This window comes from Drosophila virilis, chromosome X, assembly GCF_030788295.1.
Source record: "Drosophila virilis strain 15010-1051.87 chromosome X, Dvir_AGI_RSII-ME, whole genome shotgun sequence".
Classification (NCBI taxonomy): Eukaryota; Metazoa; Arthropoda; class Insecta; order Diptera; family Drosophilidae; genus Drosophila; species Drosophila virilis.
Genome location: NC_091543.1, coordinates 29,108,347 through 29,131,805, shown reverse-complemented (window position 1 = coordinate 29,131,805; position 23,459 = coordinate 29,108,347). Strand labels below are relative to the sequence as shown.

The 23,459-nt window shown below is 41.4% G+C and overlaps 1 protein-coding gene across 1 annotated transcript; it reads left to right on the top strand.

The window, feature by feature from the left end:
- Window positions 1-15,450: 15,450 nt before the first annotated feature.
- Usp16-45 (ubiquitin specific protease 16/45) lies at window positions 15,451-21,752 on the top strand. The gene is made up of 5 exons (XM_002054924.4): window positions 15,451-15,604; window positions 17,174-17,574; window positions 17,641-18,221; window positions 18,291-19,420; window positions 19,892-21,752. Exons 2-5 carry the CDS (start codon window positions 17,242-17,244, stop codon window positions 21,079-21,081), a joined length of 3,234 nt encoding a protein of 1,077 aa, XP_002054960.2. The 5' UTR covers window positions 15,451-15,604; window positions 17,174-17,241; the 3' UTR covers window positions 21,082-21,752.
- Window positions 21,753-23,459: the final 1,707 nt, after the last annotated feature.

Genomic DNA, 23,459 nt, shown 5'->3' with positions numbered 1-23,459 from the left:
TTACTGTTGGGCAGCAGAGCGAGCGACTGAGAGCGCCAAACATAGGCGCATAACAGACTGAGAACAGCTGCGACTGAACTGAGCGCGCACAACTTGTGAGGCACAAGTAATACAACATGCACGTACAGAGTAGTAGAGAGAGAGAGTGAGAGAGCGTTAATACACGAGCAGAGAGCCTGCAGTCAAGCGCGCTGTACAATTTGAATGTGTTTCGTTGCAGGTGTATTAAATATTTGCATTTTAACAAACACACATGTGTATGTAAGTGTGTAATTAACAACAATAATGAACACAAAATGTTAATGTTAAGGCATTTCCATAACATTTGTTTACATTTCTGTAAGTGAATTACCAGTATGCAGTTAATTATGAATAGGATCACGCTGATAAAAGTTGCTAACCTGAAGTAACAGCAAATCAGCTGTAAATAAAAGAATTCTATTCTAGTTTCCAGTTTCAAAAAAGTGTGTTAACATAGACAAATAACAAAATAAACTTACTATTCGGTAAAAATCTTTAAATTTGATATTTTGTTATATATGTAATTTAGTATATATGTATAGAATGTAATGTTATTTATGTTGTAATTAAAGTATATAAATACTTTACAAACCTAAAGACTGCCAATAAATTAAATGTTCTTGAAGATATTTAATATACTACTAATTATATAATTATAGACCGCATAAGAAGACAAAAAGAAATTGTCATTTAGATACGCTAAGAACCCATCAAATATTTTACACATATATAATTTCTATAATTTCTTAAATGATTTCAGTGAATAACTATTTAACTAATAATGCCATTTGAATTCAAATTTTCCAATGTTAATGACCGGTTATCTGTTCAACTAGTGTTGGACAATGATATATAATTTAATGAAAAAATGCACCGTTAGCTATTAAGCATCAATTTCTTGCGTAACTCACGAATGAAGATCACTGATCAGTGATCAGTGATCAGTGATCAATGATCAGTGAACGACAGATTGTTTTTGGAAAGCTAACCCACCTGCTAGCGGCAACAGTGGCAGGTGAGCAACAGCGCTGCGTGGCATTCAAAGCGCCTTTGACTTGATCTTAAAGCCATGCCACATGGATCTTTTATCTGTGTGTGTGTGTGTGTGTGTGTGTGTGTGTGTGTGTGTGTGTGTGTGTGTGTGTGTGTCTGTGTGTGAGTGTGAGTCTGATTGGCTCCTTGCTCTTGGGGGGAATGGGAAATTTGATCGTACACACAACGAGCAGCGACCACAACAGCAACACAAACATCAACATCAACGACGACAACGACAAGGAGAACAGGAACGACATCAAACAAAACTGAAAGGTGGCCTCTGCAGCAAAAGGTGGTGGTGCAGGGCGGTCTTCAATGCCGCTGCTCGCGTGGGAGCAGCATAGTGATGGAGGGTGGGAGGAAGAGGAGAGGGGGGGGGGGGGCAAGCGGGAAGCGGGGCGGCACTTACAATTGAGCACCGCGACCTTCGCTTGCAGCAGCAACAGCAGCAACAGCCACGACGACGTCGGCGGCGTCGGCAATCTTTGATGTGCGCTTTGATTTCCGGCAGCGAGATAAGATTTTTTCTTACTCATTGCCCTTCCTCGCTCCGCCTCGCGCACCGTATAGTTGCCCCCTCTCCCTCCCCTGGCTTTATGGGGTAGGGGCGGTGCGCAAAGCAGAAAATCGCAAATCAAAACGAATTGCAGCAAATTTTGCGCCCGGGACGGCGCATCAAACGCAGTTGGGCGAAGCGTTGCGAGATTTTTATCGCCGCAACTGCAAAAGGAGGCGTTGCACATGGCTGGCAACGATTGGTGGCAGGAACGGTTCTGCGGGGGCATGGCCAATGCCAATACCAATGCCAATGCCAGTGCCAGTGCCAATGTCGAGTAGCCTCCTCGTCTGGCCGGGCATAGAACTGCATAGATTGCACAGAAATGCAAAGCTGCCATCGCTGATCAATGGCAACGTGCAACACCTGTTGTTCCAAACTCCGCGCTAGTTGCTGCCACGCTCAATTGGCAGCAAATCGGCGCGCACTTCCGCAGCGCTAACAGGTGCCCAACTGAGCTGAACTGAGCCGGGCTGAGCTGCAGCCCGAAACCACTTTCATCAAGATCTTTCAATTGTCATCAAGGCTAATGCCCATGTAAGCCCCCCCACCCCAGCGCCCGTTCGCTTACACACTCACACACACTTCAGTTGGCAGCAACAGAAGAAGAAGCAATAATACGGCTACTCAACTACTCTTGTCTCCGGATCCATTGGCTCGTCCATTGTTTGTTTGTTGATTCTCAAAAATCTGCCGGTTGTTTGAACTTCGGGCATCAAAGGGGATCAATCCGGCTGGGGTCGTGTAGGCAAGCGCTACCCTATAATGGCTAATGTAAGCACTAACACTTGCCCTCCTCGGCTTCATCTTTTGTTTACAACTCATTCGCCGTCTCAGTCTATCTATATGTCTATCTCCTTCTTTGCCTGTGTTTGTACTCTCTTCATTAAGTGCCTGTGCTGCACCCTATATAAATGCTGCCAGGCATCTCAGTTCGGGCGATCGCTTTGCATTGTCTTCGGTTGCCTATCTGTGCATCTAGAGCCTGGGGCTAAGCACAGGTTTCTCTCTCCTAATGCCTATTATCATGGTTAGCAATATGCGCATTTTAAGGGGTATGATGCGTATATTATAAAAATAAAATACCCTTCAATTCAGCAATTGGTTTTAAGACGGGCGTTACATTACATTCGACTGCTTATTATCATTTTTATATTTATATCCATTCACCATATAAGGTATCTCCTATTCAAGCATATTTAGTTATTATAATTATTATGCTTACAAGCCGCATTTATAATTCCTGTGCGACTCATATCTTGAAGCTTTTGCGAATTAAATTCATCTGCTTGACATTTGCAAGTCTTGTTTAAATTTCAATTCATATTTTACTACAAATCGAATCAAACCGAAAAATAAATTTACTTTTGAGCGAGGTCCAAAGAATGAATATTTTTGGACCCAAATTCCATATGAAAATATCAACGTATAGCAATATTTACAGTAAAATGGAATGTGATTATTTGATGCAATTTCGAGACTGAATATCAATGTATGTGAATAAGAATATGAATAACCAAGGTTTGAACCTGGAGTAGGTTCGTGCCGTAAACTGAACCAGCGACAATTGCTTTCGGAGTCGGAGATCTATTAATTTATTTTAATTTATATTTACTTTATACATAAGTATAAACCTTACAGAATGTGATAGTAAAAGTAAATATTTCAAATAATAATAAAAACAAATAAAAATAAAAAATATTAGAAATCTTATAGAACAGCTTATGTATTTGATGCGGAACCAATTATGCTCCGACTTTGTGAGAAGAAAATATGTTTTCAAAAGAAGTATTTATATATATATACACGTACATGTATATTAGATTGATCGATTGCTGTATATCACTGGGAACTTGGAGTATGTGAAGTTTGCATATTTCGCGCAATATAATTGAGACTGTAATTTTTTTGTATTTGTATTACGCAGACGCATACGTCGTGACTTGATCACGATCTACCTGTGATCAGTGATCAGTGATCAGCAATCAGCGATCGGAACTATGACAAAGACGCGTTGCCAACTATTAAATCACGGCTTGGATCTTCAAAGAGTTCCGCACTGTCACCAGATGCCAAACAGAAAACAACAAGCAACTGCAATTGCAGGTTGCTTCTGTCCCTGCCCCTGGGCCTGCATCCGACTGAGACCCCTCTCCCCTCGCCGCTCACCGCTCACCCCTCTCCAACCCATATCCAGCTACATTTCAATCTCAAGTGGGCACTGCAACAATGTTTGCTCGGCTGCTGTCAACAGCGCCGTCTCTTTGCATCTTGGCAGCGTCCAGGTTTCGTCTTGCCCTCGTCTTCATCTTCATCAACGTCTTGTGGGTCTTGTGTGTGTCTTTTATACTTGTTCACATGGTACAAAGAGTTGATTGGGTTTGAAATCTATTGTTTATGAGGAAAAGGGTATAACATATTTGTGCAACTACATGTAATAGGTAGAAGAAAGCAGCTCCGACCCCATAAAGCATAAATATTCTTAGTCAACATCAATAGCCGAGTCGATCCAAACATGTCCGTCCGTCTGTTAGTATATATGAGCTCGTCAATCCCAAAACGCGGATGACGTAGATCCTGCTAGTTCCCGCGCAGTAGGAGTTCGTTTCCGATAATCAATAACTTGACCTGTTTCCAAGCAATCGAGATCGAAAACCTATTTAGCTATAGTCACCAAACTTGGCGACTGGCTTCTAGAATATTATATGCAGATCAAGTAACTTTAATTTTATAACTTCCCTCCCCTGTAGGTACAAGAAGGTTCAAGGTATCTGCTAGTCGGGCATTCGTAGCTAGAGCTCTCTTACGCTTTCAGTTAATCTATAAAATGTATATAAAATCAAGAGTTTTAAAATTTTGGTAGACTCCTCTAAAGAACGACCCACATCTACAGTTTAGCAGCTTAATTGAGGCAACTTGGAATGTCTGATGATACCTGATGAGCTGCTCCATAGATCGTTCCATTCTTGAGCTGTGAACGGGTATGGGGCAGTTGGTTATGGCCGCCCGCAACATGCTACAAGTAGGCTTATCTTCGACTTTTTCTCAAGCTGTGTGCGGCTTGAAAGAGTTTGGCTCTTGATTTGTTTGCCTGGCCATATTTACGCTTTTCCAATTGCCATTTGGCATGAATTTCCACCAGCATTTTCCACACCGTTTCACCAGTCACAGTCGCAGTCGCAGTCACAGTGCCCGGTGCCAGTTCCATAAAGCGTCTGATGATGTTGACAATCCATGGATGAAGCACTCCCTTTATGTAGTCGCCGGCGCCTTTTGCCGTTTGCCGTTTGCCGCTGGCTGCTTTTTGGTTTTTATTTTTGTATTTTTTATTTTGTTGTTGATTTTTTTGCACAGTTTTTTGTTGTTGTGCCATTAACTAGTTTTCTGGTCGGCTGAGTTCAAAAGCGCTTATTAATCTGTGGTACTTGTGTTTAGTGCTTTTAAATATGCTTTGAGTACTTTATTTTAGTATGCTTGATGTTTTACCGACGCTGCAAGTCACGATGTTTGCTTATGCTCTCCGTTCTCCGCTCTCCACTCCCTCTCTCTCTCTCTCTTTCTCTCTCCCTCTCCCGCGCCGATCAACCCAGCTAGCATCGATTCCGGCTTGCTCATCCCGGACCCCACAATTGGACAGCTCGATGGATGGCCAGGTCGGTTGGCTGCCCCCAAACTGGCGCCCGCTTGCAATTTAATATGTGTGCCGTCAGGGAGAGGGCGGTGGGCTGTTTGCAGTGGTGGACTGGCGGGGGTGGATGGTTGTCGCAGGTAGGCAGGCCCATATCAACAGCAACTTTTGTTGAAGCCATAGAATTAATGCGATAATTACAATGCAAGAATCATTCCAAACAGTGGCCAAGGCAAGGCTCTTGCAGCTACTCAGGAGCGTTCGCTGAGCGTGTGAATTACCGCAGCTCTAAGCCAAGCAGCCAGACAATAATAAAAACAACAACAAGAAAAACAACAACGACTACGACAACAATATTAACAACGACAACAGCGACATGAGCCCTCCGGCATGGACATTGGGGCATCTAAAGTTACGCTGCGTGCACTGGGCACGGTCTAGGGATTGGGATCAGAACGGAGCATAAAGCGGAATGGAAAGTATCTCCATTGTTGCTGTTGTTGTTGTCGTTGCCACACGTACTTAACAAATGTGATCTACTCCAATGTGTCTGGCGGTGTAACATTCAGATATGCACACACAGTCGAACACATAAGTAACGCCCCACCTTTCGAAAGAATGAATAAAGTAATCGAAGAGTAACAAACATAATGATAATAATAATAATAATAATAATAATAATAATAATAATAATAATAATAATAATAATAGAAATAATAATAATAATAATAATAATAATAATAATAATAATAATAATAATAATAATAATAATAATAATAATAATAATAATAATAATAATAATAATAACTTTATTAAACAAATATTGATAATATTAATAAAAATAAAAGGAAAAAGTATTATATGTACTCGAACCTCGGGCCAGCTAAAAAAAAAACAAGTAAAAGGTTCTAGTCGGGAGTTCCCGACTAGGAAATACCCTGATCACTCATATTCCAACACCATACAAAATGTATAAAATTAAATATATTTGATATTTATATATATATGTATACTATTCTAGAGTAAACACATCACTTTTGGTGACTCTAGCTCTTATTATTTACCATATTTGGTAAATAAAAACAGGATGTCGATATCAATATCGTTTGTTTGAAAACAGAGTAAGTTATCGATTATCGGAAACAAACTCGATCTGCGCAGCCACTAAGAGGACCTAGAGCTAAAATTTCAAGTCTCTAGCTCCTATAGGTCCTGATATCCTTGCTTTAATACATACGGACAGACGGACGGACAGACAGACGGAAATGACTAGATCGACTCGGCTATTGATGCTGATCAAGAATATATATATTTAATGAGATCATACACTTACATTCGCACAACAACATTATTCACTTTTTACCAGTTTTTAAAAGGTTCAAATACAAATACATACAAATAATTTTAGAAAAAAAAAATGTATCAATAATTAATATCTGATAATTAGTCAGACATATTATCTGAACCCATTATCATAGCTATATATATTCCAAACTTCAAATTTAAAATTCCGTTAACACGGAAAGATGTTGCATATACATATACTCTTTCCTTTTATTCTGTGAACTTGTATAAATATAGCTGAAAATATTAGAAAACCTACAACTTGTTCAATATATTTTCTAAAATTTTATCGTTAAATTTTGTTCGTAAAATAACTCTACTCTCTCGACCCCATTTGAGCTCTAGATACCATACAATCAAGTATAATCCAATTCCAATGAAAATTGGTCTTACGAAGGAGAGTCTTTTGGTATTATCCGGAGCAGGTATAGTCTGGCACCAATAACTACAATTGGTTGCCTTATTTTCGCTCTGCTCAACAAACAAACAAATGTGTGAGCTGTGCCTTTCTTCAGAGCTCAAGCTCCGCTTCAAATTTAGCAGGCGGTTACCCACACAATTGGCCCGTGAGCGCATAATAGAGACAATTGAAATTGATACGCCAGACGGACGGACTATCGGACGAACAGGCAACTAACGGAGCCTGGCGCTTGCCAGGATATGCGCACAACAACGGCCACTCAACCCCAACAATAAAAACAGTAAAATAAAAAGTAAGAGGTTCTTGTTCGGAACAGCCCGACTAGATGATACCCTGAACTCGGTTCAATTCAAACATCAAATGCAGCTCGCGCTTGCATCTAAGCGCACTACTTGTCGCCGTCTCTACTCAAAGGCCACACCAGCCAAAAAAAAAAATAGTTTCCTCGGTAGGGCTCGAACTTGCGATTGAGAAATAAAACAAATTAAAATAGCAGCAAGGAAAACAGTACAATTTTAATGCTGTTAATAGGATTCGAAGCAGGCGGGCATTAATGTGTGTGTGTGTGTGTGTGTACTTGTATACAGAAATTCTTGAAATTTGCGCTTGCTGCCGCAAACACGTGTTTCTTAACCGATCCTAATGAAATTTTCTACAGAATATCATATTGAACCATAGAATATTTGTGGATTCTCAAAAACTCAATTGCATTTAAATTGTCTCTTAAATTAATGGGAAATACAAGTTGGGTTATTAGCTTGATTTATATAGAAGCAACATATCACGTTTTGTAGCTCTAGCTCTTAATATTTGGCCAATTTGCTCAAGAAACAGGATAACGATATCGATTTTTATCGATTGCTTTGAAACGGAGTAAGTTATCGATTATCGGAAGCAAACCCGATCTGCGCAGGCACTAAATTTCAAGTCTCTAGCTCTTATAGATTCTGATATCCTTGCGTTCATACATACGGATAGACGGACGGACAGTCAAATGGGCATGGCTAAATCGACTCGGCTATTGATGCTGTTAAAGAATTTACATATACTTTATGGGGTCGGAGATGCTTCCTTCTGGCTGTTACATACATTTGCACAAATACATAATACCCTTTTTACCCATTTTCAATGGGTTCAGGGTATAATAAAGCACAAATAAAAACAACTCACGACAGCACAAAAAAAGGGATAAAAATAATCGCTTGCGTGGACATTTGTCTAGAAGAGTCTTGGTTGGCGCGCCAAAAATAATTTGCCATATCCTGCGCACAAAATTAAGAAACTCAAAGAAAAATGAAATAAAAAATTATTTTATACGCCCGAAACGAATACCAAATACACTGCACTGAATATCATATGATACCATATTATATTATATCACATCATATCATGTCATATCATGCCATTTCATATCATATCAGATCATATATCATATCATATATCAAATCATATATCATATCATATTATTTGATTGACGCATTCAAAGTTGAGATATTCTAAGCTTACATCAGAAGCCAGGCTAAATGTGGCTTCTATTGAGTTTTTCAGCTATATCAGCCATATAGCATACATCAAAAACAATAAATTTGTGGAATATCTTAAAAGATATGACTGTCATATATCTAAGTCATATATCTAAGTATAAGTTAGTTCAATAAAAAAAAGGCATATAAGACCGGCTTAAATACAGAACTAACAAAGATCAAGTTAAAAATATCAAAGATCAAATTTAACTTTAAATATGTACGCTTATCAGCAGATACTTAGCTGATAGCTTAAGATCTCAAAATCTTTTAAAGAGCGCTTTCGAAATGCTTCTAAGCCCAAAACCACATAAGCGATTTTAACCAAAAATTCCAGCTTTCGTTGGTCATCAATCAGTCAATCAGTCAGTCCAACAGCTCCAAATCTTTTATATATATATGTATATGTATCTGTTGGTCTTACCACATACATTACATACAACATATATACTAACACAACATGTTAGTGCTTTTACGTCGTGCTTTATGCTGCTCAAGAAAGTGGCTATGCCCGCCGTAAAGGGTATACAAGTAACCCATCATCAGCGGCGGCATGGGCGAAAGATCAAAGATTCTGGGGTGCTAATAAAGTTGCCGGGGCAGAGGCGCAGCGCTTCAAATGCTCCTATTGTTGTTTTTGTTGTTGTCTTTGTTGTTATTGTTCTTGTTGTTGTCTGAGGGAGCGATGTGTGTAGGTGCTAATTTAGCGACCCCCCGCACAAGCCATCAAAGCAGCGACGTCGACAGCAAAGGCAACGGCGACTGCGACTGCGACTGCGACTGCGACTGCGACTGCGAAATGGCGGCTGGCGTTCACGCCCAGCGACGATGGGTTGGCAAAAGATTTGCATTTTCGAAAGAAATAAACTTCAGATAAGAAACTAAATGTCAAAATTATCTACACACATGAATTGAACGCATTAAAAGGAGGACGTGAACGTCAATGTGGCTCTGCTTGGGTCCCTATGTGGGGATGGGGTTGGGCTAGAGGATGGGCCTGCGGCAGGCACTGGCATAGGCGGTTTTGAGCCTTGTGAGCGACGAGCAGCCAGAGTGCAAATATGTGTAGGCAAAAAGACTTCCAGACGGCAACAACTAAAACAACAACAACAACAAGTGTACGGCAGTCGGGAGTGCACGACTCGGGCATACCCTATGCCTAGCAAACTTTTTTTCTACACTCACAAGAGCACACATGCTGCTGATGTGCTTTTTCTCCTAGCCCCAGTCCCTTACTTTGGAATATGCATTCCTGAGTAGCTTCGGTGTTTCTTTTCCGATCAATAGAGTATTTTTAGGTCTTGAAGATGGCACCAATATATGTGTTTATGCGATAGCCTAGGACTAGACCACCATGCGGATATATTTCTTTTATTTTGAGCTGAGCGCTTTACGAAATGCTAAATTTTCTGGAGCTCTGTACGTCAGCCCCTATATGTCTTGTTTTGGTATCTCTCGCTTATAAGTATAAGCAACGCGATTAACCAAAAAATCCAAACTCGAAATTATGGCAATGTATAGATATATGGAAAATAATAAACTTTAAACTGACGCTTATTTGTGAGCGAATCAGACAGACACAGCTGAGCTAGATACCTTAAGGGAAAGAAGATGCTACATTCTGCCTGTTACATACATGTTCACAAAGCTATTATACCCATTCCCAGCCATTTGCTATGTGTACAGGGTATAACAGCAAGCGCTGAACGGCTGACTGCCTCGCCTTACCTCGGGATGCCAAAGTGCATCAGGCAGTAAAATGCAGAAAATTGAAACTGGCTTTTAATGAAACGAAAGCGCCGCGCAGTCGCGATTGCAGCAGGCCACGAGATGCGGCCAAGAGGAGAGAGGGGAGAAAGAGAGAGAGAGAGAGAGGCGGATGCGGATGCGTCAGCAGATCAAGAGGAGAACACAAAGAGTCAATTAATTAGTAGATGGAGCCATGATTATCGCTATATTAACATTGCAATGCACTGCATCAGAAAACTTGGCCCGCAGCAACGAACGGCCGCAACTTGGGGCAAGTCGGCCATTTACTTAAGATAACGCACGTGTGGCAGCGGGGCAGCGGGGCATCGAGGCGTCGTGGCAGCGTGGCAGCTGCAGTCAGAAGGCATCAAATGGCAATCGACTTAGCTGAAAATTAAGCTGCAGTCGGAGCTGCAGCTGTACAGCGAGCGGGGCGTTCATTAAATGATAACAACGGGCGGCGGCAACAAGCCGGCAAATGCAATTGTTGCCGCACAATGATAAGGCCAAGAGAGTGGCACAAACGGAGCGATAGGCGCGCTCCTTTGAGACGCCGCACGGCGCACAGGTAGACGCGACGCGGAGCTGAACTAATTTATTGAAATTGTGCGCCGAGTCCAATTTAAATTCATTTGAGGCCATGAAACTGGGGATGAAGATGAACGGCACTCAACCCGGCTCGCTGTGGCAGCAACTTCTGCTGTATCATTTCCAGGAACTGTGTGCCACACAACTGAAGCTGAGACGCTGCCGTCTCCGATGTGGGTGCCACTGAAGCGAGCTGTAATAAAAGAAAAATGAAAACAACAACAGCAACAAACTGACGAGCGGCTGGATGCGGTTGCATGTGGCCAACAGAAGCTGTAAATGGAATATGATTTAAATACACGCAATCCTCGGGGCGCCACAGCGGTCCCAGCCAACAGCTCCGGCCAGCCCATGTTGCATATGCAGCGTAATTTATTGCGCAATTTGGCCAAGAACAAACGCGGTGCAGCAATAAACCAGAAAGCAGAGCGAAAACAGTCCGAAAAAAGTCCGACAAATAAATACCCTTAAGACTTTCGATCAAACATCTTAATCTAGTTGACAGTGCATCTAACTTAACCTAACCTAGCTTAACCTAACGGTTCTAAGTCTATACAAGTCGGGTTTGAACCGTGATAGTTCGAACCTAGAATTCCAATTTATTCCTTCTACAAGCCAAGACTCAACCCGAAACGTGTTGTTTTTCAAAAATCTTATAAGAAGCCTCCGCCCCAATGCATTAAATAATTTTGAGCCCAACCATTGGCTTTTTCAACCATATTAAGTAGATGCCAATTTCGGGTAGACATCAAAACTAGCCCGCAACTTCTCTATGAAAATATGTTTACTATATCTAGCAATATTTTCATAAGTAGTTTGAATTTTATAAAAAAATTTAAAATATACGACTAAATTAGAATTGAACCAAATCGTAAGCTTCGAATCGTGAACCGAATCAATGACAATTTGTTTGTTCAATTTAAAAGAAAATGTTAGTAAATTATAAAATGTCTCTTTATTGGTAGAATAATTAAGAATATTAAGATTTAGACTTCTTTGGGCACACACTTTTCATGGCATAGTTAGCATAGCCACTGTTAGTGCATCATGGGAAGAGAAATTGCATACAGCCTGCATTAGACCAGGCAGAATGTTGCCAATTGAAAATGGTTTTTAATTGTGGAAACGATCAACAAATGTTTCATTGCCGTAAGGCAGCTAAGCATGCTGTTAAATACGGCTGGGGATATTAGCAATGGGAGTTTTATGTTTATATCAATCGGTTTATCTCAAGAAAATTCCCTACATAAGTATATTAACTATCATGCTTAATCCTAGTATGCAAACTCTTTATATAATCGTCTTTTTGACTTAACATAATTCAAGCATTAGTTGCTCTCAAGAAAGGTTCGCACTCAACCATCCCACGCTGGTTAGACTAACATAAAATGTGGCTCAGGTCCAAAGCATTATCTGACTCACCTCACATAGACGATTGGGTAACCTAGACAAGCGAGCAGCACTTGCACAGCTTGCCCGGGCCGGCAAGAAAGAGAGAGAAATTCTAATGAGTCACAAAAAAACGTAAGCCATCAAATTGGCCAGCTAACTAGTCAATCAGCTTGTGCCGAGTATTTGTAATATCAGGCTAAATCGAAGCCGAGTCGGAGCTGGGGGAAACCTAACTAAGGCCTAATTGGGATGGTAATGGGCTGAATGCTATAAAACAGTTTACTTGCCTCTAACCGTTTCAGGAAAATGTAATGTAGCTTACGTTAAGCCTTGGGGCATATATTTTCCCATAATATTTATATTTTCTCAATCAGAAGTTGCATACAAACACACTGAAACTGGTTTTTACATTTTATGAATCGGGCATGAAGCCTGATTTGCCACATGGTTTCAAATTTAAATATAAATTATATATTTAAAGAGATCCTTTTTGAATATGGTTTAGTTTTCTCTTTTCTTCATGCAACTAACCCGGATACAGGTTCCGTTCATGCTCTATTCAAAGTTTGAAATTCACGGTTCGATAGGTTGGTTCAAACCGGGTCCTTGCTTTACGTAGGTCAAACTTATGCTCGATTTTTTAAAACCATAAAACCATATTAATCTGGCCACAACATTTAAGCCGTTCAATAAAAAGTATCAGAGTTAGCCTCCAAACAAACACCATAAGCCTGAGGACCCAGGCACAGGGCGCATGAGTCTCAGCCAACTCAGCAGTAACCCAATAAAAAGAAGAAGCAATACAAGATACCTCGTGTTCGGAAGAGAAGAATCCATTCATTATCACATACATTTTGTTATATACTGAAGAATGATTGGACTTATTGGATAAAGACTATATATACATGCATACATTTATATATAAATAAATTTAAGCTAACGGGTATAATCCGGCCTTGCCCGTGCCATGTTTTATTATAAAATAAATGTTCTCACAAAGCTTTGAAAATAATTTTGAATCTGATCGTTCGGTAAACAAACAACTATCATACTAAAGTTTTTTTTGCCAATTAACCACTGTTGCAGGTGGAATTTCCCGAATTGCTGAAACACGTATTCATTGTATTTTTATATAGAGCATTGAAAATATGTTTGAAGCAAATCGGACAATCGGACCTAAAGCTTCACCAAATAAATGATGTGAAACACGTCGCAAATGATTTTTTATGTAGATCCTTGGAAACGAATTTGAGAGCAAAACGGCAGCCACCAAATCATTGCCATTATGAAGAAGAGGAATGGATTTTCCGAAAAGTGTGAAACGCACCTCAAATGAATTTGAGTTAATGCCGATCGAATGGTGAACAAAAAAGTTGTATACAAACGTTTTGCGTGATTTTTCCACACTTGCGGGTGGAATTTCCGGAAGCCCCGTCTTATCATGCACCTTCATCACATAAGGTAAGTGCAGTGAAAATTGGAGCTTCCTAGCTCTTACGATGTGGGCTGTGCGTTGGTCATCAATCAGTCAGCCAATTAGTCAGTCAGTCAGTCAGTCAGGACAAACAGTTTTATATATAGAGATATATATTAATACAGGGTATAAAAAAAAACTTCTACTAACCTGCACATTGCATGCACATAATGAAGATGATGATGCGGCTGAGAATGCGACCAGAAGAGAGCGGGCGAGCGGGCGAGCGGAAGGGCGGACGGGCGGACGACCGGACGAGCGGAGGAAGGGCCAAACGGCAGCCGCCGTCCAGGAATCGATTTACGTCTTCTGCGAAATATTCATTACAGCAAATTTGTACTGGGAACCGTGAAGGGATGGGGCTTCGAGCTGGGGACTGGGAATGGCTTTGGGATTGGCAGAGGAAAGATGAATGTAAACTTTTTCCCCCTCCCTCTCCCTCTTTCTCTCTCTGTCTCCGTTACTCTGCTACTCTCTGGCCGGCATGACTTGCTGTGTCCAATGCGGGCAACATTTTCTTAACTTTTTTTTTGCGAAATTATCTTTGATGTTATTATGCATTATAGGACTTTAATGTGCACAGTTCCTGTGTCTTCTTGCATTTAATTTGAGGTACATTTGTGTGTGTGTCTGTGTGTGTGTGTGTGGATGCCATTGCCGGAACTGGGACAGGTGTTCGGGGAGTATTTGTATACAAAGCATTATTGGGCAATTACTATAAGCGGAGGGGCACAAAGCCTCTCGAGGAATTTTCACCCAAGGAAAAACTAAAGCTACCAGTTGCGATGATCTCAATGATAAAAATGATAATAATGATCATAATACTGATGACGACTCAATTCAAGCAAATTAAGCGAACGGACAGCATGGCGGACAGACAGAGACCGACCGTCCAACTGTCCGACCGAAAGACAGACAGACAGTCGGAAAGACAAAGGGATTGGAACGAAATGGGACCGATCCGCAGCATCGAGACCCAACTCAAAATTGAATGCACGTTTTTTCTTTTTTTTTTTTTGTCTCCATCTCTCATCTCTTTCGCTTTACGTATACCCGTTTCAGCTCTGAGGAGCGTTTTTATGGTCTTCGTCGCGGCCACCACATAAAATATTGCCCTGAAGGGCGGTACAATTTTGATGCATTTACAACATTCAGGGTGTTGGTAATTATAGGGAGTTTATGTCTGGAAGTTTTCTTTATGATAGGGTTTTCAATATCAAGTTTCTTTCATATTCTTAGTGCTCTTTGCTCTTGTTGTGGCTGTTGCATATTCGCCTTTGATTGCTGAATTAAGTTGACTGACTCAAGGCTTTTGGGTTGACTCACTTAGTTGGCCAAGTGTACCTAGTCTAGGGGAAATAATAAATTTGGTCTCGAATGATTTATTCATACCAGTGTGTACTAGAAGTGCAAAACAGAAAAAAATCAACGTAAATTACCTGAAGCTCTTTGAAACATAATTAAAAAAAAAAATCTTTATACCATTTGTTTTTCTTAACTTAGCTGTCTAATACACAAAATCAGGCTCTCGCTTGAAAATGGTTTATTATTATTTTAACATTTGAAATGCGCGCTCATGTAGATATCGATGTACTTTTTCGACCGACCGCCACGTTCGATGACATAGCTGTCACTGCGTCATATCGATGCCTCAGCACATCTCAGTGAGTAGCATCGATTAAATATGGTTGCATTTTGTTGCAAAATCGATTTATTTGTTCCGATGTTTTCTTTTACTTATTAAATGCGAATGCGAACGCAGTTCAAGCTCACGTTTTTTTGTTTGCCTAGTGTTTACGAAGTGGTTAGACGCAAATCTACCAAAACGATAGAATAATTGATGTTCAACGCATATTGCAAAATCTAACTCAAGGTAATTCAACAAAAACGACCCATCGGACTGACGATGAGTTTGCAAAAATCTGTGGCAACTGGACTTGGGGGCAACAAAAATCCAACCATTCTGCCTATCCTGTCTCGACTGCATGCGCGCGTGTATGTGCATGTATGTGTGTGTGTGCGTGTCGTTTGCGCGCACGCTTGTATGCGTGTGCGTGCGTATTTTTGTTGTATATATTGTCAAAAATTCGGTTGACTGTCCCCGCGATTCCAGTGTGTGCTGTTTTTATAGCAGCTGCATTGTTGCGTAGCTCCCACGACAGACAACACAAACACAAAGACAAACACGAAGCACAACAATGCTCCGACGGGGACTGCGACTGCGACTGGTGCTGCTGCTGCTGCTGCTGCCCAATATGGCAGCGCATGAACTTAAACTTAACCTCAAACAGCAACGCTAGCTGCTGTTGGAGGCGCTGCGTGCCAGTGGACGTGCGTCAAAGATTTGACCCCAGAATTAATAAAAAAAAAAAAAAATATATATATATATATATAAAATTAAAATATTATACTGGAGCCCCCCTTCGCACACCAAACTGCAAGTCAGCCCTAATTAAGAGCACCTTCGCACATACAAACAAACAACCGCAACACACAACATGCATAGCTGTTTTCGGCTTGCCGAAGTTTTAACACCCTTCCATGAAGACTAAACTAGTTAGAGCTAAAGGCATTCTTAGCAGCGCAGCTGCAAATTGAACAAATATTGTATTAGTTTAGCTTTGAGAAGAAAAAACATTTCTCGCGAAATTGAAATGAACTAAAGAGCATAAAAGAAATATGTAAAGACTATAATTACTATCTATAAAAACTGTCGGTCAAAAATTAAGTTCTTGTAAAATCATCCTTTTCGATGCTCCTTAAATTTGGGCCAAGCATTTATCAACACTGGTTCACTAATTCAATAATTTAGCTCTTATCAGAATAATCGTCTATCTTTTAGGTTGTTTAATTCAAAACAAAGCGAAAATTGTTTGCTCTGTTTCCATTTGGAAAGTGGGAATCAACGTATCAACGTTCTATTTACATGCAAAACATTCACTTCCAAATTAGCTTATAGTTAAGGTATATGAACTTGATATGAACATACATATCTGTCAGGCGTTACAAACGGTTTGTTATAATTATAATAACGTACCCCTGTTAGGGTGTCGCAAACAACAAAGAGGGCCAATTGCTAACCGATGTCAAATCGACGTCAAATCAGTTTACAATCCATATCAGAATTTGTAATCAGTCATCGCAAACGTAAAACGTAGACAAAGCAGAAACAACATTTAAATAAACTGGGAATCGCTGTGCTCTGAAAAGTGCTCAATGGAGAACCGAGTACGCAATTGTTATAACAAAAAAAACAACAGCAATACAACTACCAGCGATAATAGCAATAACAACAACAACAATAGCCAAATCATAGAGAAGAGCGAGAGCACCAGACCAAGATTCCCCTACTGCATATACCACTATTTGGAGCGAACGATACGAGCAGTGGTGCTGCTCGTCGCTCGTGTCCTAGCTACAGTCTACTCCTATTCAATTTCAGTGCGTGTCAGCAGAGAGAATAGACGGCCGCTGGGTCAGTTGAGGAACCGCAACAACTGCAGCGGCATAATGGTGAAGAAGCGTCAAACTGACGCGCAAGAGGGCACCAGCTCGACAGACTCCGGCGAGGAGGAGCTGATGAATGGACATGCCGGTGCTGGAAGCGCCGCTACAGTTTGCCAGCACATCAAGAAGGCTGTCGACACGACACGCCTCCGCCGCCAGCTAAAATCCACGGGTCTGCTCTACGAGTGCCAACAGTGCCAGAAACTCAATCTCCCCAATGGCACGGGTGGCGATTCCACTGACTGTGAATACGACAACACTCTCTGGCTGTGCCTCAAGTGCGGTACACAGCTGTGCGGCCGTCAGCGCAACGAGCACGCACTGCAGCACTTTAAGGTAAGAAGAGTCGCAATTCTAATCCTGGTATGTGCTAATTTCGCTTTCCTTTCGTGCAACTTTCAGAAACCGCACTCGGACTCGCATGCACTGGCATTAAATACACGCTCTTTTAAGATCTGGTGCTACGAATGTGACAACGAGGTGTCTGCCAATTCGCGCAAGAATCTGCTCGAGTGCGTCGAGCTGGTGAAGCGTCTGGCCCAGAAGCCGCCCACAGCTGTGGCCAATGCAAAAACAGAGGCGCAGCAAACAATTAACAACATTCAGTACAAAATAATGTCAAGTATGGAGCATCTGAGCCCCATTGTGCCCATGACTGGCGGCAAACAGATCTCACTGCCAGTGAATGCCAATGGCGGCAATGGGGCCATACCGCTACCACCACCGCCGCCGCCCCCAACCAGCATTGGCTCAGTGCCGGGCATAGCAAAGCGTGTGCTGGACAAGCGCGCAAATTACCAGTCGGTTGCAGCGGCTACACAGGCTTCTCCATCGCTAGGCAGTCCAGAGCTAGATCGCTTGCCACGCGTGCGTGGCCTCACCAATTTGGGCAATACTTGCTTCTTTAATGCCGTCATGCAGTGTCTGGCGCAGACACCGTTTCTGCTAGCCGTTCTCAAGGAGCTGGCCGAGCCCGGAGAGCAGTAAGTGCATACATACTAACAAGTACAACCACACACACATACACTTTTATTAATTCTGTCCATTTTTAGATTTGTGCTGCCCGGCGGCACTTTCAACTTTAAAGATAAGGGCGACATTGAACTGCCTATGATAAAGGGCACGCTTTCTTCGTGGGGCAATCTCACTGCGGCCCTTGCCAACGCACTGGAGGAACTTCAGTCCGGCGGTGGTGTTTTTACGCCCAGCAAGCTTTTTGACAAGCTGTGCGCCAAATGTCCACAGTTTACTGGCGGCGATCAGCACGACGCCCACGAGCTGCTGCGTCAACTGCTGGAAAGCGTACGCTCCGAGGATTTGAAGCGCTACCAACGTGTCATCTTGCAGAATCTAGGATATAAGGATCAGGATATTAACAGCGTGTCTGAGGAACTGCGCCAGAAGTGCAAGATCTATGGGAATCAGGCAGCTGATCGCATACTGCGCCCGGAACAAGTGTTTCGCGGTTTTCTTGTCTCGACGCTGACCTGTCAGGATTGTTTTAACGTCTCTTCGCGTCACGAGTACTTTCTGGACATGTCGCTGCCCGTGGCAGTCGAAAAGCCGCAGCCACCACAGCGCCGCAAAACTAGTCCCGAGAACTCGCCTGCCTCCGCTTTCAACAGTAGTAACACCAAGCTCAGCAACGGCGAGTCGGATGTGGGCTTGACATCGCCTCCGTTCTATCTACACGCTGACGGGCAGGAACCGTTGGGGCCCTCCAAGGCACAGGTGAAGAAGGAGAAGGAGCGCGAGCGCAAGGCCAAAAGGGCTGCCAAACACCAGCGCACCAAACAAGCCCAAAAGCTTTCCCTCAAGCTGAACATTAACGATGAGTCTAACAGCGGCGGTGGCGGTGGTGATGGTGACGCCGATGTTGATCAGCAGCCCGGTAGTGGCGATGGGCAGGGGCAAGTACAGCCACTGTCTGCCGATACCAACGGCGAGAAAACACGCTCCGCGGCCTGGGGTGAAGGTCCGCGCGCAGATACACTATCCTTAAGCGCAACAACATCCGAGCATTCGGATGCTGATGTAGAGGACAATCTGGTTGAAGACACGGCAACGGGCAGCGGGGCCAAGTTCTATACGGACAACAATGGCAACGCGCAGCCGCTGAGCGAGAAACGCGATGATACGCCCGAACACATGGACAAGGATTCGCTGGAGGAGGACGAGAATGGTAAGCTGGAGTTACAGACCTGCAAAAGTTATCTTCGGTACTCAATGTCATTAGAAGTACTTAAAGAAAGCCTCCTCGATGTTGCGGGAGTTGTTAATACATATAGTTTTCACACTCTACGGATATAGATATTCGATTTCTGTCCCACAACCTGTAATTTATAAATAATCCGTCCATCTATCTGTATGCGAACAAGTCCGTCTTTGGGTAGTACACAAATATATCCATTTGACAGCACGGTATCACTTTTTTATACAGCTGCTAGGTATTATCAGTTTTTTTTTTCTTTGAGTAACTGTTTCCAAGACAATGTGAGTAAATTTATAATTTTAAGAGACAACTGGAATAGGTTTATATAAGTATTTGAATATGGATCTGATATAGCCTTATATGTGCAGCTCTTTATATGTTCAGGTGAAAGGGACAGCAAATAATCATTCCTTCTCACTCTACTTATGTTTTTCTTTACAGACTCAGGCATAGCCACAAGTCCGGCACCCACCACCACCAACAGCGCTGCCAGCACCACCAGCAACAAAAGCAATAGCAACAACAATAATAATAATAATGGAGCCAGCAATGTAGCGGAAGCGAACAATGGCGGAGCGGTTGGCAGCACAGTTGCCAGTTTAGTGAATGCCGGGCTGAGCGAGGAGGGTGCCTCGCAGATGCGCCAATTCTCTTCGGGGCAGCTGCAGCTGCAGCTGCAGATGGAACAGCTAAAACTGCGCGAGCAGGCCCAGATTGTGGCCCGCTCAAAACGTGTGCGTACGCAAAGCTATTCGGACTGGAGCACCACGATTGCGCCGCGTTATCAGTGCGAGGTGGGAGAATGCTCGGTTCCGTCGTGTCTCAATAACTTTACCGCCGTCGAGCTAATGACTGGTCAGAACAAGGTCGGCTGCGAGAGTTGCACGCGCCGCATCAACGGCCCCGACCCGCAGGCTAAATCTGTGAACACGAATGCGACAAAGCAGCTTCTAGTATCCAGTCCGCCGGCAGTGCTCATTTTGCATCTAAAGAGATTCCAGCTGGGCCCGCGCTGCATCTTTCGTAAGTTAACGCAGCAGGTCAGCTACTCGGTGCTGCTGGACATAGCCGCCTTCTGCGGATCCAAGGTAAAGAACTTGCCCAACATTGATCGCAAACAGAAGAAGCTGCTCTATGCGCTCTATGGCGTAGTCGAGCACTCGGGCGGCTTATATGGCGGACACTACACCGCCTATGTAAAGGTACGTCCGAAGGTGACACCTGATGACAAGCGCTGGAAATTCCTGCCGCATGGCAGCAAGGCCGAACTAGATCAGGACGATGAGCAGCTGAAAAAGCTTGAAGAGCTGCTGGTCAAGGAGAAGGCCCGTGAGATGCGCATGAATGCCATGGATGACAGCGATGACTTTACCAGCTCCAGCAGCAATGCGTCCACCTCAGACGAGGCCTCCTCCGATCTAAACAATGGCCTTGCCGATGACGAACCAACTGCTGCTACCTCTGGCGATCAGCCGGCTGGCATCGCCAACGGCGAAGCAGATGAGGCGGCCAATGTGCAGCCACCACCCGGCAAATGGTATTACGTGTCAGATTCACGTGTCCAGGAGGTTAGCGAGAAGACGGCCCTCAAGGCACAGGCATATCTGCTGTTCTACGAGCGCATCTATTAGAACTGGAGCAGTTGCACCGGGGCGAAGTGGCCGCCACCATCGTTCCATTAGATTAGAATAGATTTTTCAAATTTAATTACTTTTTTTTTTTAAATATTGTTCCTGATTGTTTTTGTTATTATCCTTAAATTGCATTTTGAACGCGTCGGCGCGAACAACAACGAAGATGATGGACTGTAACTGAAGAGTGGCAGAAATGCATTTTTTCATAATGCTATGGATAGAGCAGCAGGCGATATTTATATATGTATATATATATGCATATATAAACAAACATGTATATATACATATCTATATATATATATATATGAATGTATGTATATATATATATATGTATACAGGAGATATATGTATGTATATACATTTACACACAGATACATCGGATGCATTTTGAGGTGGAAATTCACAGGGCAGTGTGTGTTACACACACAGACACACACACGCAAGGAGACGGACAGACAGATACAAATACACACACCTACACATACACACAGAAAGACATGCAGCAAAATTTATAAGTTTATTATTTTACATGACGTGTTTTTATCATTTGATCTTTGGATTTTATCGTAAAAATTGAGAATGTTGCCCAACCACAAAACAAACAAATCTTATAAACATATAAATACAACTAATTAAAATAAATCATATTTATTTTCTTAATATAACTATGCGAAACTATGCAATTTAATATGCTTAAAATAAGCAAATGCAGTAGCATAGCGCAATTAGCGAGTTTAACAAAAGATTTGGCTTGATAATCACCATTTTTTTTTTGTAAATTTGATTATGTATTTTTAAGTTAGTTGCACATATACATATATATATATATATTTAGTCTGTTGTCCAAAAAATATTAAGAAATTAACAACAATGCCTCAAAAGACGATTAAACGTTACTTAACAAAAAAAAAATTGCTACAGAAAAAACAACAACTGCAAACAAGTGAAGACACATTTTGCTGTGAATGCAATTTACTGATTATATTTATAATTATGATACGTGTTTTTTTTTACCTTAAATGTGTTGTAAAAAGCTAACAAAAAATTGTTTCAGTTATATAATTATTATTACATTTACATATTTTAAATAACAATAACAATGATGGAGGATTATAGAAATGATAAACAAAAAAATAAACAACCAATTGCTCGCTTCTGCCAATATATATAATTGAAATCCAATGAAATTGACTATATATATATATATATAAATACTATATAAATGGTTCTATATACACGAATGCATTATAAATATATATGTACAATAACTCGATATAAATGTTGAAGAAAAAAATTGTCAGTTCCCAAACAGTTAGTGGAAATTGCAACAAGAATTATACAGCTGGCATCTAAATATACAAGAAACGAGACAAAATACATAAAGTATATTTAAACACATGTATACAGATTTATCTTATGAATTAGGTTATACAAATCAATTTAATTATGAAAATAAAACAAAAGATGTTCACGGACTGCGTGATTGTAATTCTCTTCCAGTCAGAACATACATATATGTGTGCATATACATTTATATATCGCAAGTGTTTAAGCGTGTTCAGTCTGGAAGTATGCTTTATAAGCAACAGGCCACTGTTCCATTATATTCTTATTGTGTCGCATACTTTTTGGAGCTTTAAAATACAACTATAGCATTATTTAAGCGTATGATGGGAGATGTTAGGCGATAGAAAAAACTAAAAACACTTTTGTTTTAAACAGACTGAAGTTAAACTTAACTACGAACCCTTAATATATATTCACAATCCGTATCAACAGCCGAGTATATATGTGCAGACAATCTGTTGGAATCGGAATACTTTATCATATATCTAGCAGGAATAACTAAATTTGGCATTCAAAAGCTTTGCTGTACTTCAAACGTATCAGCTGTCTTTTTGACAACAGACTGCTCTATAATATAGTTTCTATAGGAACAATCTTCGAAATATAGTTTTTGTTGAAGTGGTACTGAAATATAACGCACAATTGCTGCATATTCTTAAGTCTAATAAGCTCTTTAAAACGAAAACTTGCTAATATATCTAAAAACATATCTTAATGAAAGCTTGGGCGTGCTTTTTAAAACGTCTAACTTGTACTTTTCAAAGATGGGGTTTGAACAAATTAAAATGATAAAAAACAAGTAAGAATTTCTAGTCGGAAGCTCCCGACTAGGGGATACCCTAAACCCTCTTCTTCCAACATCAAATGCACATATATATTCTCTATTTTAGAAGGTATATGTCAAGTTCGGTGACTCTAGCTTTTAATATGTACTAAAATTGCCCAAAAAACAGGATATCGATAAAGATTTTTATCGATTGCTTGGAAACGGAGTAAGTTATCGCTTATCGGAAATAAACTCGATCTGC

Coding starts and splice junctions, on each gene's coding strand:
- Usp16-45 (XM_002054924.4), top strand. CDS start 17,242: ATGGTGAAGAAGCGTCAAACTGACGCGCAAGAGGGCACCAGCTCGACA. Junction 17,575..17,640: donor ACGCACTGCAGCACTTTAAG/GTAAGAAGAGTC, acceptor TGCAACTTTCAG/AAACCGCACTCGGACTCGCA. Junction 18,222..18,290: donor CTGGCCGAGCCCGGAGAGCA/GTAAGTGCATAC, acceptor GTCCATTTTTAG/ATTTGTGCTGCCCGGCGGCA.